At 43.1% G+C, this 13,623-nt stretch overlaps 1 protein-coding gene across 1 annotated transcript in view; it reads right to left on the bottom strand.

Annotated features, from left to right (window-relative positions):
• Window positions 1-1,546: 1,546 nt before the first annotated feature.
• Window positions 1,547-13,623, bottom strand: part of RCL1 (RNA terminal phosphate cyclase like 1) — a 32,466-nt gene continuing 20,389 nt past the window's right edge. The window contains exons 8-9 of the mRNA XM_041396970.1: window positions 8,352-8,455; window positions 1,547-2,208 (exon numbers count right to left, since the gene is read on the bottom strand). Of these exons, the coding sequence (XP_041252904.1) occupies window positions 2,058-2,208; window positions 8,352-8,455 (255 nt within the window). The 3' untranslated portion in view covers window positions 1,547-2,057. The remainder of the gene's footprint in view (window positions 2,209-8,351; window positions 8,456-13,623) is intronic.

The raw sequence follows: 13,623 nt of genomic DNA, 5'->3' as shown, positions 1-13,623 counted from the left end.
TGTGGAAAAACTCAGCTTTACGGTTAAGCTTAAAAAGAATAAAGCTTTTCATTTTTGAAATTGTGACAATACTTGCAAATTTTTATTTAAGCAAATTTTGGAAACTGGACCTGTGGCACAAATTTGAATCTTTAATTATTGTAAGCTTTATATTTCTATTCTACTGGCTTTTAATTTTAGTTTGTACATTTCACCTTGTGGATCAGTGGTGCCTTGTATTTTGGATACTTTTAATTCCTGAAATTTCCAGTTTTCTCATTACATAGTTACAGAGGGGAGCAAGGCAGATTCTTTCAGGTCTATATTCCTTTTTCTAACTTGAAATGTAAAAAATATAGTCAAGTTCTTTTATTTTACATCCTATTGTTTTATTTAGGATTTCCTTGGCTGCAAGTCAAATTTTAGAAATCTAATAAATTATAAGAATGGCTTCACCCTTTTCCTTCCTCCCTCTCTGACAACTCCCGAGTTTGTTTTTTTTTGATGCATCAGTTCAAGATAGCCATTTATATTATGATGGGCTTAGGAAAGACTTCCAGGCTTTTTTTTCCCCCCCAGTTATTGTCTGTTTTGCTTTAAAGGAAAGTAAAACCTTATTTAGGAAAAAAAAAAAAACCTTTATTTTTTCAAATTATATCTGACAGATTGCAACAAGAACAAAGTACAATAAAAAATTACTCACATGGCCTGCAAAAGTTAACAAAATAGTGATCAAATACCAAACCTCTGTCCAAGTCCTTTTTGGGTCTAATATATATTCTTCATACTGCAGAGGTAATGCCCACCTTACAGTGGCATCAGATGAAGTTTGTGAAACCATTTTAACAGTCACTAGTATCTGCTCTCTCTATATACCAGCTTTTGACACAGTTTTATATTCCTCCAGACACATGAAGGATAGTCTGAAGTCAAATATAAATTTCCTCCCTTGTGTAAGGAGTTCAGCATTAAGTTCAACAGGTTTGCCTGGAATCTACCAGAAGCCTTTCATGGCAGAAACTTTTTCACATCTGTCAATCCATCCCATACAGCATTACTGGCAGTATAAAAAGGGAGCAGATGCGCAAAATATGATGGTGGAACTGAGTATCTTTTTCTTTCTCAAAGCGTACAGCTATTTTTGCTACTTCTAACAACTAATTGTGAGATGTGTATAGCATGTCAAACAAACCTAAAAAGAATATATGTGATAAGTCAAAAGCTGCCATGAAAGTTTCTCCTCCCATGCCCATCTTTGCAAAAGAGGCTAAAATAAGTCAGTCTAGGCTGTGGTCTCTTCTACAGTATTCCAACATTAGGAAAAATAAAAGACAGATATTTTATTTTTCCTTTGAAACTGTAATGCTGAGATGAGCTCAGCTGGTTAAAGCATGGCGCTAATAATGCCAAGGTCATGTATTTCATCCCTGTATAGGCCATTCACTTAAGAGTTGGGCTCAGTGATCCTTCTGGGTCCTTTCCAATTCAGACTATTTTGTAATTCTGTGAATTTAGTAAATGTAAACAGGAGTGAAGCATCTGACAAATTCTACACACACACAATGTATAAACAAAGAATTGCTGTCATACCTTTAATTTTCATGCCAATATTATCTCTGCAATTACCTCAATAATCTAATATTTTTCCATTAGGATCATCTGTTTCGCAATGCAAAGCTTGTTTTTGTTTTCCCTTTCTATCTATCTCTTTCTCTTTCAGAAAAAGCTACGAGTGAAATCAGTAAATACAGAAAACCAGAGCACTCACCTCATTAAGGCCTGAGAGCACAGTGACATGAGGCACTTGTGTCCCATTCAGCGGAATACAGTGCAGAGTCCCAAGTCAGCTGAGACTCCAGAGAGCCACTCCAAGCAGCACAGAATACTGGCATTGCATTTATAAATAGCACAGATCTAAATAGTCTGAAGTCAGCTTTATTGTTTACATGCAGTGAGTTTGGGTAATCCCGCACTGGAATCATCACAGGTCTCCCTACGCCAGAGTAAGTACAGAGACAGGAATGGTTTATTAGATCTTTGCAGCATTTTCTGTCTTTCATGGAGTCTGTAGATGTTTTTTATCTTATAGTTTTACTGAGGTTGCAAAATCCAATGCCAACACATGTCATTAAGACTTTCTCCCCGCCCATGTGCTCTTCCTCAGAGGTCTTTGTTTCAATTTTAAACATGATCTGGAAGAAGCTTCTGAGGTGTCGCAGAAACTCAATTCTGAATGAGAGAAAATAATACCATTTAAGAAACAAAACAGAAAGTCCCATAGCATTATGTACCAACACAGATTCCAGCAATGAGCATGGTGAAAGAAATAAGAAAACATTGCTTAGTACAGAGAAACAGTGCTACAACCTCCACACACTGTTCTCATTTGTATTGTAGAAACAGCTAGTGACCCCTCCTGAAACCTCTGCTCTCTCTGTATAAGCAGAGAGAGGAATGGCTGGTAATACAGCAAGACAAAATGGTGAGAGAAGAAGAAAGAAAGGAGAGAAATGTAGCCAGGCAGGTTATTTACTCCTGATGCTGACTCTTCATCAGGGCTATATGAACCCCACACCAACCTGTGATTTCTCCTTTCCCCTGCCCCATGTTTAAAGCAGAAATAAAACATAATAATATAACATAATAAACAGGCACAGCCAAAAGATTGGGTGCATACTTTAAGAGAGATCCCAAAGCATGTGTTTGATTTCTGACTGATTACTATCTTCTCCACTTCTCAGTTAAATGTTTCATTAGGATTACAATCAGACACAGAATTCTTCCTGTTTTCTCATTTTCAGAAAAAAAAATCCTTTCATCATTTCAGACAGAAAGGCAACAAGAAACTGAACAATCACACTGATCCAAAACAAACACTGACTGGAGGGTAAGTAACATGAAAAACTATAAAAAAAGGAAAAAACCAAAAACATCCAAGAAAACATTTTTACTGGCTTCTCTGAAAGAGGGAACATGCAACTGCACCAAAGAAAATTTGTAATTGCTTCTGACAGAAGTTTGGACTCTTCCAGTCATGGCCACAAGCAAGTCTACAGTCTTGAACAAAGAGTTCATTTCCTCCAGCAACCGGTATATGCCTTTCTTAGTTTAAAGAAATGGAATGTGGACATCCAGTTCACAAATTGGCTTGTCTGCTCTACATGCATAATTGCAAGCTAATCGCACATACATCATTACAACAAATCAAGAGTAAGTATCCACAAAATGGGAAGAAGGAGAACAAAAGCCTAAGCCTGTCCCCACTGTGGCATCATGAGGCCTCTGAAGCTTCTTGGCAGCTCCTTTTCACAGAATTTGTGAAGTAGTACAAGGAAAACTGCAGAAGCAAAATCACTTTATACACTTCAGCTGGGCATGCTGCTATTCCTGCACTCAGATATATGCATGGGAGAAGAGGAAAATGGCAGGAGCTGGAAAAAGAGAGGCTGTACTGGTGTGTGCTTGGGATGATCTTACTTATCTCTGGGGCAATCTGCTAAATACCTCTGCAGGGTGAATGTGGGAACATCACTCCCAATGCTAGGTATACTTTCTCCTGCACCTTCCTGGACTGATAACTTGCCTCAGGACAGACACCAGCTTTCTCCTCTCTCAAATGGACTAACAGTTGAAATGAAGAACTGAAAAGCACCTTTTCTTCCATGCCTCTCCAGCTGCAAGGTTTCTGGTTGCAGCTATAGCAGCCAAATGGGCATATGCTGGCACAAATGCTTCAGTAAAGCTGACAGACAACAAACTCTGTATCAGCCTTCTCCTTAGCTGGGTCCTTTCGGAGGCTCTGGCAGTGTGACAAGAAAGCAGCCAAGCCCAAAACAGCAGGAGTGGCATGCTACACTGCAAGGAGGGCACAGAAGAAACTGTAAAAATGACAGAGGCCATGTGGAGTCAGAGACTCAGGGAAAAATCCTAAAAGGTGATCCGGAAACTCTGCAACATGTTGGTGGGATCAGTTCAGCCCATACCTGTCTTTGCACATAGCTGGGCTACCCCGCATCACTGCCTTTTATCCCTTTTGAATAAAAGCAGAGTGAGAAAAATATCAGCCCTTACGTACATGGGAAAGGCTCTCTAGGGTGTGAGCAAGGGAAGGCTGCCTGGGGACACCAGGGGAGAATGTAGAAAAAGCAAAAGGCCAGCATGGTCTTGTAGTAGTGGAAGGACAAGTGGTACAAGCCCTGAAAATAGAAGAGAAAGAGGCAGGAAAGTAGGGGTTCGTGACAGAAAGCGGGTTTGTATTAGCTCTGAGGTTGGTCTGGGTCACGGGTGGGCCCCTCAAATAATAGCGCTGGCTGCGCCAACCACACAGGCACATGCTGGAGGACTGAGGGAGGGGGTGAAAGGTATAAAGAAGGTTTATTTTGCTGAAAATTTACACTCTGTGTTCAGGAAAGAACAAGGCAGCAGCTGAACAGAGCTGCTCCTTAGGTGCAGGGACAGCTGAGCCACAGAGGAGGCCTTGCAGCCAAAAACAAGAGTAAAAGGCCTGTTTATCTAAGTGCTGTCTTTTCCCCAAAGCCTGCTAAGAATTACCAAGAAGTACACAAGAACTTCACACACTGGGCAAAGCAACCAACTAACAGACCAGTGTGAGAAGACCTGTGCACTAGCAGTGCATTCTTGATTCAGTTGCACTGGGGCCTGCAGAGGGCTTTGCCCGCTGGCAGTGGCAGCCCCAGCACGGCTCTCCTGAGTCCTGCCAGAGACCTTCCCAGGAGGAGACAGACTGAGGAGCTGGGGGTGGGCATCCCCAGTCAGGGGAGCAACTGCAAGTGTCAGTTTGGCTCGGCAGAGGCACTCTAACCCCACCTCTTGAAGCCCCTAAACCCTTGCAAAGCCATGGATTGGGGCACCCAGGCTTTTGGGGCACAACAGGCTTTCCTGTTGCTGTGCTTCACATACCCCTGGCTCCTGCTGATCCACCTGCATGCAGACAGGTCTGTCCTGCCAGACTGATCCCTGTGAGCTAGTGGGATGGCCAGCACCCTGCATTTGATTTTAAGCTCAGCTTGACAGAAAGGCACTTGCTTCTGTGAAATAGGGATACTAAGAAAGGAGTAATGCAGAGCAGCTGCTGGTCATGAAGACTGTTAGCTCCATTGCCACTCAGGACAGCCCTGCTCATGGTGTTGCCTGCACTTCCACTCCCCATTGTTAGCTGAGACAACAGATGTCTCCTGTGAATATAAGAAGTTTCCTCATTCTAATGGCTATGTTCCAAAGCATTTTGTCCCCATGTGATGCTCTCAGCACCCAGCTGAACTGTCACATTCATGATGGACAGGGAAGCCAGTAACATAGCTTTTAAATAATTTCAGATTCTGTAGGGTGAAAATGTTAAGTACAGAGATGTCACAGCTCTGAAAAAAAAGAAGGGCCAAGGACACGGAACATGACAATACCGCAATTCACTTCATAGCTTGTGTATCCAATGAGTTGCTTAGGAGCCAAATTTACCAGTTCTTCATAAACAGCCCTAGCTGAGGGCATAAAAAGCTCTAGTTGTTGAATGCATAAAAAGCTGCATTCTGTCTGAACAGATCCTCATAGGATTGATGAGTCACAGATTCTCACAGAATCATAGATTTTACAATGTGCTGCTTCTGTATGTGTACTCCTGACCTCTATCCCTGCTGCATACACCTAGCTTGGAAGAAGTGACAACCCATGAACTTCAACTCAGCCTGCTTACAAAATAAACTAGTGCATTTGCTTGATTTTCACAGAACAAAAAAAGGGTAAAAAATTAAAAAATCCTCACAATGAAAAGTGATTGGATTGTCCCATATGCTTAAGTGTGCACTTCAAACACTAATATCTACTCTTCTGAAACATTCCACATAAATACTTACTTTACAGGGGATTACTTCCCCTTTGTGCAGTGGGACACTTCCCTATCTTCCCCTCAAAATCTGATGAATGTTGTTCAGGAGTTGAGAAAAGCAGTTAGGTAATTTTTAGCTCTCATGTGATGGCACCACCATTCTTCAGTTATCACAGTACTGTACCTTTCACGTATACAGCACCGGTACCATGATAACCGAAAAAGGACAGTTCATACTCTTATTGTTTGATGCCATTGCCAGATAAACAAACCTCCCTTCATTTGACTAAAGAAAACTGCTCAGTCTCTAGAAATAACTGTGATCTAATAAATCCCTTGCAAGTCTGAAAAATTAAATTTTTGATAAATTGTTTTGATAAATTTGTTTTGATAATTTTTTGATAATTTGTTTCCCTAATCAGTTTCTCCTAGAACTCAATTAGACTACTGCCATGAAAGATAATAAAAGGTGTTTTTATAAATACATTAAAAACTAAAGGAAGGCCATGGAAAATCTCCTGCTTTACTAGATGTAGAAGGGAACATTGCCATCAAGGAAGAGGAAAAGGCTGAGGTCCTCAATGTCTTCTTTGCCTCAGTCTTTAACAGTAAGACTCATCCTCAGGGCAACTAGCCTCCTAGCTGGGGCACAGGGAGAATAGATCTTCTGAAATACACAGTGAAGTACTGAGCCATTTAGACACTCAAGAATTCTATGGGATTGGATGGAATTCATTTCAAGGGTACTGAGGGAGCAAGAAGAAGAATTCCCCAAGAAAATCTCTATCATGTAGCATCAGTCCTAGCTAACTGAGCAGGTCCCAGAGGACTGGAAGTTGGCCAGTGTGATGCTCATACCAGCAGGGTCAGAAGGAAGACCCAGGGAACTATAGTAATAACCCATGGATTGGATGGGTACCCTCTTCGCTAGGTAAAAAAACTGTTCGTATGGCTGGGCCCAGAGTGTGGTGGTGTATGGAGTTACATCCAGCTGGTGGCCAGTGACCAGTGGTGTTCCCCAGGGCTCGGCACTCGGGCCAGTTCTGTTTAACATCTTCATCAGTGACATGGATGAGGGGATTGAGTGCACCCTCAGTCTGTTTGCAGGTGACACCAAGCTGGGTGGGAGTGCTGATCTCCTGGAGGGCAGGAAGGCTCTGCAGAGGGATCTAGACAGGCTGGATCATGGGCCAAGGCCAGTGGTGTGAGGTCCAACAAGGCCAGTGCTGGCTCCTGCCCTTGGGTCACAGCAACCCCAGGCAGTGCCACAGGCTGGGGCAGAGGGGCTGCAAAGCTGCCCACAGGAAAAGGAGCTGGGGGTGCTGCTGACAGCAGCTGAACATGAGCCAGCAGTGCCCAGCTGGCCAAGAAGGCCAATGGCATCCTGGCCTGCACCAGCAATAGTGTGGCCAGCAGGAGCAGGGCAGGGATTGTCCTCCTGTACTCAACGCTGGTGAAGCCACACCTCAAATCCTGTGCTCAGTTCTAGGCCCCTCGCTCCAAGAAAGACATTGAAGTGCAGGAGCATGTCCAGAGAAGGGCAACAGAGCTGGTGAAGGGTCTGGAGCACAAGTCCTGGGAGGAACACCTGAGGGAGCTTGGGGTGTTTAGCCTGGAGAAAAAAGGAGGCTCAGGGGAGACCTTACTGCTCTCTACAACTGCCTGAAAGGAGGCTGTAGACAGGTGAGGGTTTGGTCTCTTCTCCCAGGCAACAAGTGAAAGAATTAGAGGAAATGGCCTCAAGCTGCACCAGTGTAGGTTCAGGTTGGATATCAGGAAAGGTTTTTTCACTGCAAGGGTTGTTAAGAATTTAAATGGGCCGCCCATGGTGGTGGTGGAGTCACAATCTGTGGAAGTGTGAAAGAAACAACCAGATCTAGCACTATGGTCTAGTAGAGAAACAGTGTTCAGTCAAAAGTTGGACTTGGTCTTAGACGTCCTTTCCAGCCTTGATGATTCTGTAACCTGTGTTTACAACTAGCAATATAAGAAATTAATTTATTTTCTATCCCCTGGACAACTACCAGGTACAGACAAAGCTTTAGTGAAAACTGAGACTAAAGGACCAGATAGGATTCTGCTGCCCAATAAAACCTTGAAATAGCACATAGCTCTATGAATTGAAGTTTTAAGCTGTTTCATAGGAAAAATCACAGCTTTAGAGTTTGGCTAGCCATTTGAAATACAACATTTAATGACACAGCTACAGAGAGATCACCAGGGAAAACATACTAGTGTACACTAGGCAACAAAAAGCCAACTGATGTACACATACATTCCACGTCAAGAACCATCAATAAACCCTGTCTCTGCAATTCTCAGAAACAGGAATAATATAGGACAGTAAGGGACTCATCCAATATGTAGAAACAAACCCTAGGCAATTTGCACCACTTTTCTCATTTGAAGTCAGGTACAAGTTGTTCTATTTGTTACCACAGGCAAAGTCTTCCATACATAAAAATAGCTATGCAATAAAACTAGTGAATTAAAACAAGACTGTGTAACTGAACTGAACAAAACAACTTACGTGTATGGAGACAGAGGTCCCAACAGGACTTTGGAAACGTCCCGCTGTCCAAGGGTCATAAGGAGCAGAGCAAGGCTCTGATTTGTTGAATCCACACAGCCTCCCTGCAAACCAAAATGTTTTCATAATTAATCTCTGTACAACCAGAAACTGGGATGGGAGGAGAGTAACAAAGGCAAAAGATACACTTAAAAGGGTGAAATACACTCCCAATTTTTAAGGGCCAAGAAGGTAAAAATCTAGATTTTTTAAACAATGACAAATTAATTTCACATGGCAGGCTGGGAGAAGAACAGAACTAAAACAAAACCCGTAGGAAGGTCACATTAAATATCCCTCCTAATCTGTTTTAACACCTCAGAATGTAAACACTGAAGAATTTCTTTGCAGTAAATTGAAAAGAGGTATTAGTTCTAGTTCACATGCATCTGAAGATCCATGAATTCCAGCACTTTATGATAACAGTTACATTTGCACAAATAGTTCAGTGTTAGCAGGTGCAAAACAGCAATTTAAAAGTTATTTAGCACTTATCCACAAAAACCCTTGCTGCCAACTTTTGCGAGTTTACACTTGTAAAACATTTCCCCTCCATAATTAAAATAGATTTTTTTTATTGCGAAGTGAAAGAGCCATACATAAAATTAAGTAGAACCACACAAACTCTTTTACATATTTGACTGTAGTAAGTCATATGCAAGGTAAATAGTACTGTATGTGAAAGGTGTTTACTATGATGCATAAATTAATTAGAACTGGAAGGCTAGAATTAGAAATAAGAATTGTTTACAAAGCTGGAATATGAATTTAAAGGGATACGTTCAGTCAAGGCTGCTGTAGAGACTAGCCATATGAAATCTATCTGAACAGTTTTCTGCTGCATCAGGCCTAATGCTAAGTCCTCTGAATAGTTTCTCTGGAGAGACTTAACTTTTTAAAACCAAATTCTCTAATGAGGTAAACTGACACTTACCTTTGTTGACAAGGAAGGTCACCTATCATAATTTCAAGCTATAACACTATCCAAGAAGGCAAGGGAGAAAATATATTTTGGACTACACAGATTAAGAGAATCAGCCAACGTGACAACCGCAGCACATTTACTCAGTGAGAGGCAGAAAGGGAGAGCCTTTCCAAGGGGGGATACCGAAGACTTAATTTTCAAGACGGCCTTGTGACAAGTTGCAGATCCATTCTTCTGAAAAAAGGTCTGTGCATTACGTGCAACGAACTACAGCACAGCAAAGTAAGTAGCTCTGTTACATTCACTACCATGACCCAACTCCTAAAACATGCTCTTACAGCAGTACTTGCCCTCTTAACTGCGCAAACTTGCCATAATCAAAATGAAGCTCATATATTCAACCTAATGCCGCCTATAGGACTGATAAAAATTTTACTTTATCTTGAGTGAACAGGGGACTTGCAGAATTTGCTGGTGCCATCTAAAGCCACAGATCTCACCAGTTGTATTTGCCAAGGAGAAACACATACCAAAGCAGATAAGAGTTTGGTAAGAAGTATTCCTGACACTGGACTTTGTGTAGTTGTAGTCTGATTAGTAATTCAAAATGCTCCTTCTTACTTGGATGAAAACTTCACATTTTCTGAGCTTCTTTTGTTTCTCTACAGCTGAAAACGTTGTAAGGTATCTACTTTTATAACCTAATTTATACAAAAGCTTCAATCAGCACGGAGACAACCATGTCCTAACAAATAAATCAAACCACAATGCATCCATCATGTCCTAACTGCTTACATAAGCTTCCTTGCTGCCGTGAGTCAGTCATCCCCAGTACTGCTGTGCAGTAGCAATCTGGTATGCCCATTTGTGGCAGTGTTCCCTTGTGCCACTCTACCATCTCCTCAGGAATTCTTATTAGACATTGACCTTGATTAATGCCTCCTGGGCAGTTAAGCTCCTTTTTAGCTTATCAGAAACAGTCTGCTCCTAGGAAGTTCTGCCTAACAAACTACTGTTTTCTAATGGACAGTCTTGGAACATTATTTTTGTCTAAATCATAGACCAGGTGGAACAATACTATTGTTACTGCACCTTTTGACGAAAATTCCAGTAACAACTGACCCAGATTGTGGCCAGAATGGAGAATGACAGAAGCCTAAAGCCAAGCATCTCACAACCCTACTGGCAGCAGTACTAAGTGAGGGTCTTTGAGTTCTCCAAGGCTACAGAATGCTGCACCAGCACCTCCCCCGAAGTGGTACACCTCTCGAAGCTCAACAACCCTCAAGTCTTCAGTACTTGGAGAACAACCACCAAAAGTTGTTGACAGGGTCTGCACTGATACACTCAACCCTCAAAGCTTAACTCTTCAAGTTATGTGTCAGGTACAAAGCCATCTGACATATTTTACTAAACTTGAGGGGAATTTTTAACCTTTTTATATACATCTTTATGTCTATGTGTGTGCATGTATGAATTGATTTAAATATAGTACAGCAAGTGTAGTATGAATGTTGCCATCTCTTAATTTTTCAACTAAGTTGCTACTGAGCTTATAGAAAATCTTACTGAATCATTTTGTAAATGTTAGTCACAGAATCACAGAATGGTTAAGATTGGAAGGGATCACAGCAGGTCAGCTGGACCAACCTCCCTGCTCAAGCAGGATCGCCCCAGAGTACATGGCACAGGATTGCATCCAGACTGTTCCCGAGTATCTCCAGTGTGTGAGACTCCACAACCTCTCTGGGCAACCTGTTCCAGAGTGCAATCACCTGCACTGTAAAGGATATGTAAAAATATCTTCCTCTTATCTAGGTGGAACTTCCTGCACATCGGTTTTTGTCTGTTGGCTCTTGCCCTAATGCTTGGCACCACCAAAAAGAGCTTGGAACCATCTTCCTGGCACCCTCCCTTCAGATGTATCAATAAGGTCTCCACTCAGTCACCTCTTTTCAACACCAAACAGGTGCAGCTCGCTTGGCCTTTCTTCGTAAGAGAGATGCTCCAGTGCTTTAATCATCTTTGTCACCTCCTCTAGACTTGCTCCAGGAACACCATGTCTCTCTTGTCCTGAGAACTGAACACAGCATTCCCATATGTAGCCTCACCAGGGCTGAGTAGAGGGGCAGGATCAACTCCTTCAACCTGCCGTCAGTGCTCTTCCTAAGGCACCCCAAGGTATCATTGGCCTTCTTGGCCACCAGCACACACTGCTGGCTCCTGGACATACTGCTGGCTCCTGGACAGCATGCTGTCCAACCCCATGTTGTCCCCCAGGATACAGAGACCTATCCCCAGTGGCTCAGTTCCCAGCCTCTGCAAGTGCCCAGGATTATTTTTCCCCACATGCAGGACCCAGCATTCACCTTTGCTGAGTTTCAGGAGTTCTTCTCTGCCCATCTCTCTACACTGCTGAGGCCCTCTGAAGGGCTGCATGGCCCTCTGGGGTATTGGCCACTGCTCCCAGCTTTGTGTCGTGAGTGAACTCACTGAGAAGACGTTTGTGCCTTTGTTCAAGTTCTTGATAAACAAGTTAAACAATGCTGGATCAGTACTGAACCCTGGGGACACCACCAGTGACAGGCCTCCAGCCAGACCCTACACTACTGATTACAACCCCCTGGGATCTCCCATTCAGCTGGTTCTTAATCCACCTCCCTGTCCACTCACCTAATCTACACTTCCTGAGTTTGCTTGTGAGAATTTTGTGAGAGTGTTGAAAGCCTTGCTGAAGTCAAGGCAGACAATATCCACTGCTTTTCCCTCATCCATTCATCTAGCTGTTTCATTATAGAAGAGAAGCAGGACAGTCAAGTATGATTTACCTTTAAAGAATCCATGCTGACTACTCCTGTACACTTTCTTGTCCTCCATGTGGATAGAAATGGCCTCCAGAATCATCATGGATTGATGTGAGGCTGACTGTCTGGTAGCTTCCTGGGTCCTTCTTTCAATTTTTATGCCCAGTGTGACATTTGCTTCCTTCCAGTCCTCAGGCACTTCTCCTGATCACCACAGCATTTCAAAGATGGTTGTAAATTGCCCACCTTGGTGTCCATCAGCTCTCTCAGCATTTGTGGGTGCATCCCATTGGGGCCCATGCACTTGTGGATGCCAGGTTTGCCTGACTCCAACTCAGTCCTCCTTGAGCAAGGGAAAGCCTTCCTTCAACCCTCCCTGCATCCTAGTCTTGTGGATCAGAGATCCCTGAGGGCTGGTCTTGTCAGTGATGACCGATGCAAAGGCAGCATTCACTAACCCTGCCTCTGCTGTGTCCTCTGTTAACAGGGCCCCACTTCCATTTAGTATCAGGCCCATATTATCCTTTTTCCTTTTGTTATAGATGTATTTGAAAAATCCTTTCTTGCTGTCCTTGACATTCTTTGCCAGACTTAATTCCAGGTGGACCTTGGCTTCCCTTGTCTCTTTTCTAAATATTCTGACAACCTCTCTGTATTAATTCCAAGTAACCTGATCTTGCTTCCAGTTCCTGTGTAATTCCTGCTTACCCTTGATAATGAGAGAAGTTCTTTATTTATCCATCAGATCTCTTCCTCTTTGCCCAATTTCTTGCACATTTGGAAGCATTGTTCTTGAGTCTGGAGGAAGCAATCCTTGAAATCAACCAACTCTCTTGGACCCCTCAGGGTCTCTTGGATCCTGTGGGGCTTCTTGTCATGGCATTCTCCAAGAAGATCTCCCTGCAGAAGCTAAAGTTAGCTCTCCTGAAGTCTGTGGTTGTGGCTACTTGCTGCCCTGCTTTCTCCTCATCTGGAATTGAATTCCACACTCTCATGGCCACACCTCCAGCAAGGCCTTCCCTGTTTGTTAGCATTGCTTGAGCAGCACACCATTGCCTGGGGGATCCTCCACTACCTGTGTCAGGAAATTGTCACCCGTGCTTTCCAGGAACCTCCTGGGCTGTTTGTGTTTCACTGTGTTGGCTCTGCAGCAGATGTCAGGGGAGCTAAAGTCCCCCAAAAAACCAGGGCCTGTGATTTTGAGGCTGCTTCATGCTGCCTGTAGATGGCTTCGTTCACTTTCTCCTCCTGATCAGGCAGCAAACACCCACAACAGCAAACACCCTTACTAGTCTGCCCTTTTATCCTGACCCATAAGCTCATCATCCTCACCAATACAGAGACAACTGTCAGGGTTGTCTCTCCGGAACACGGTGTAGCCCTTCATGCCAACGTTCCAGACACATGAACTAGCCCACCATGTCTCTGCCACCGCAATAAGATCAAAGCCCTGTGACTGCATGCAGGTTTTTAGCTCATCTTGTTTGTTCCCCATACTGTGTGC

The sequence above is a fragment of the Onychostruthus taczanowskii genome, unplaced genomic scaffold (assembly GCF_017590055.1).
Source record: "Onychostruthus taczanowskii isolate IOZ18803 unplaced genomic scaffold, ASM1759005v1 scaffold133, whole genome shotgun sequence".
In the NCBI taxonomy this organism is placed as follows: Eukaryota; Metazoa; Chordata; class Aves; order Passeriformes; family Passeridae; genus Onychostruthus; species Onychostruthus taczanowskii.
Note: the sequence above shows the minus strand (reverse complement) of the source record. Positions and strands in the feature narration are given on the sequence as shown.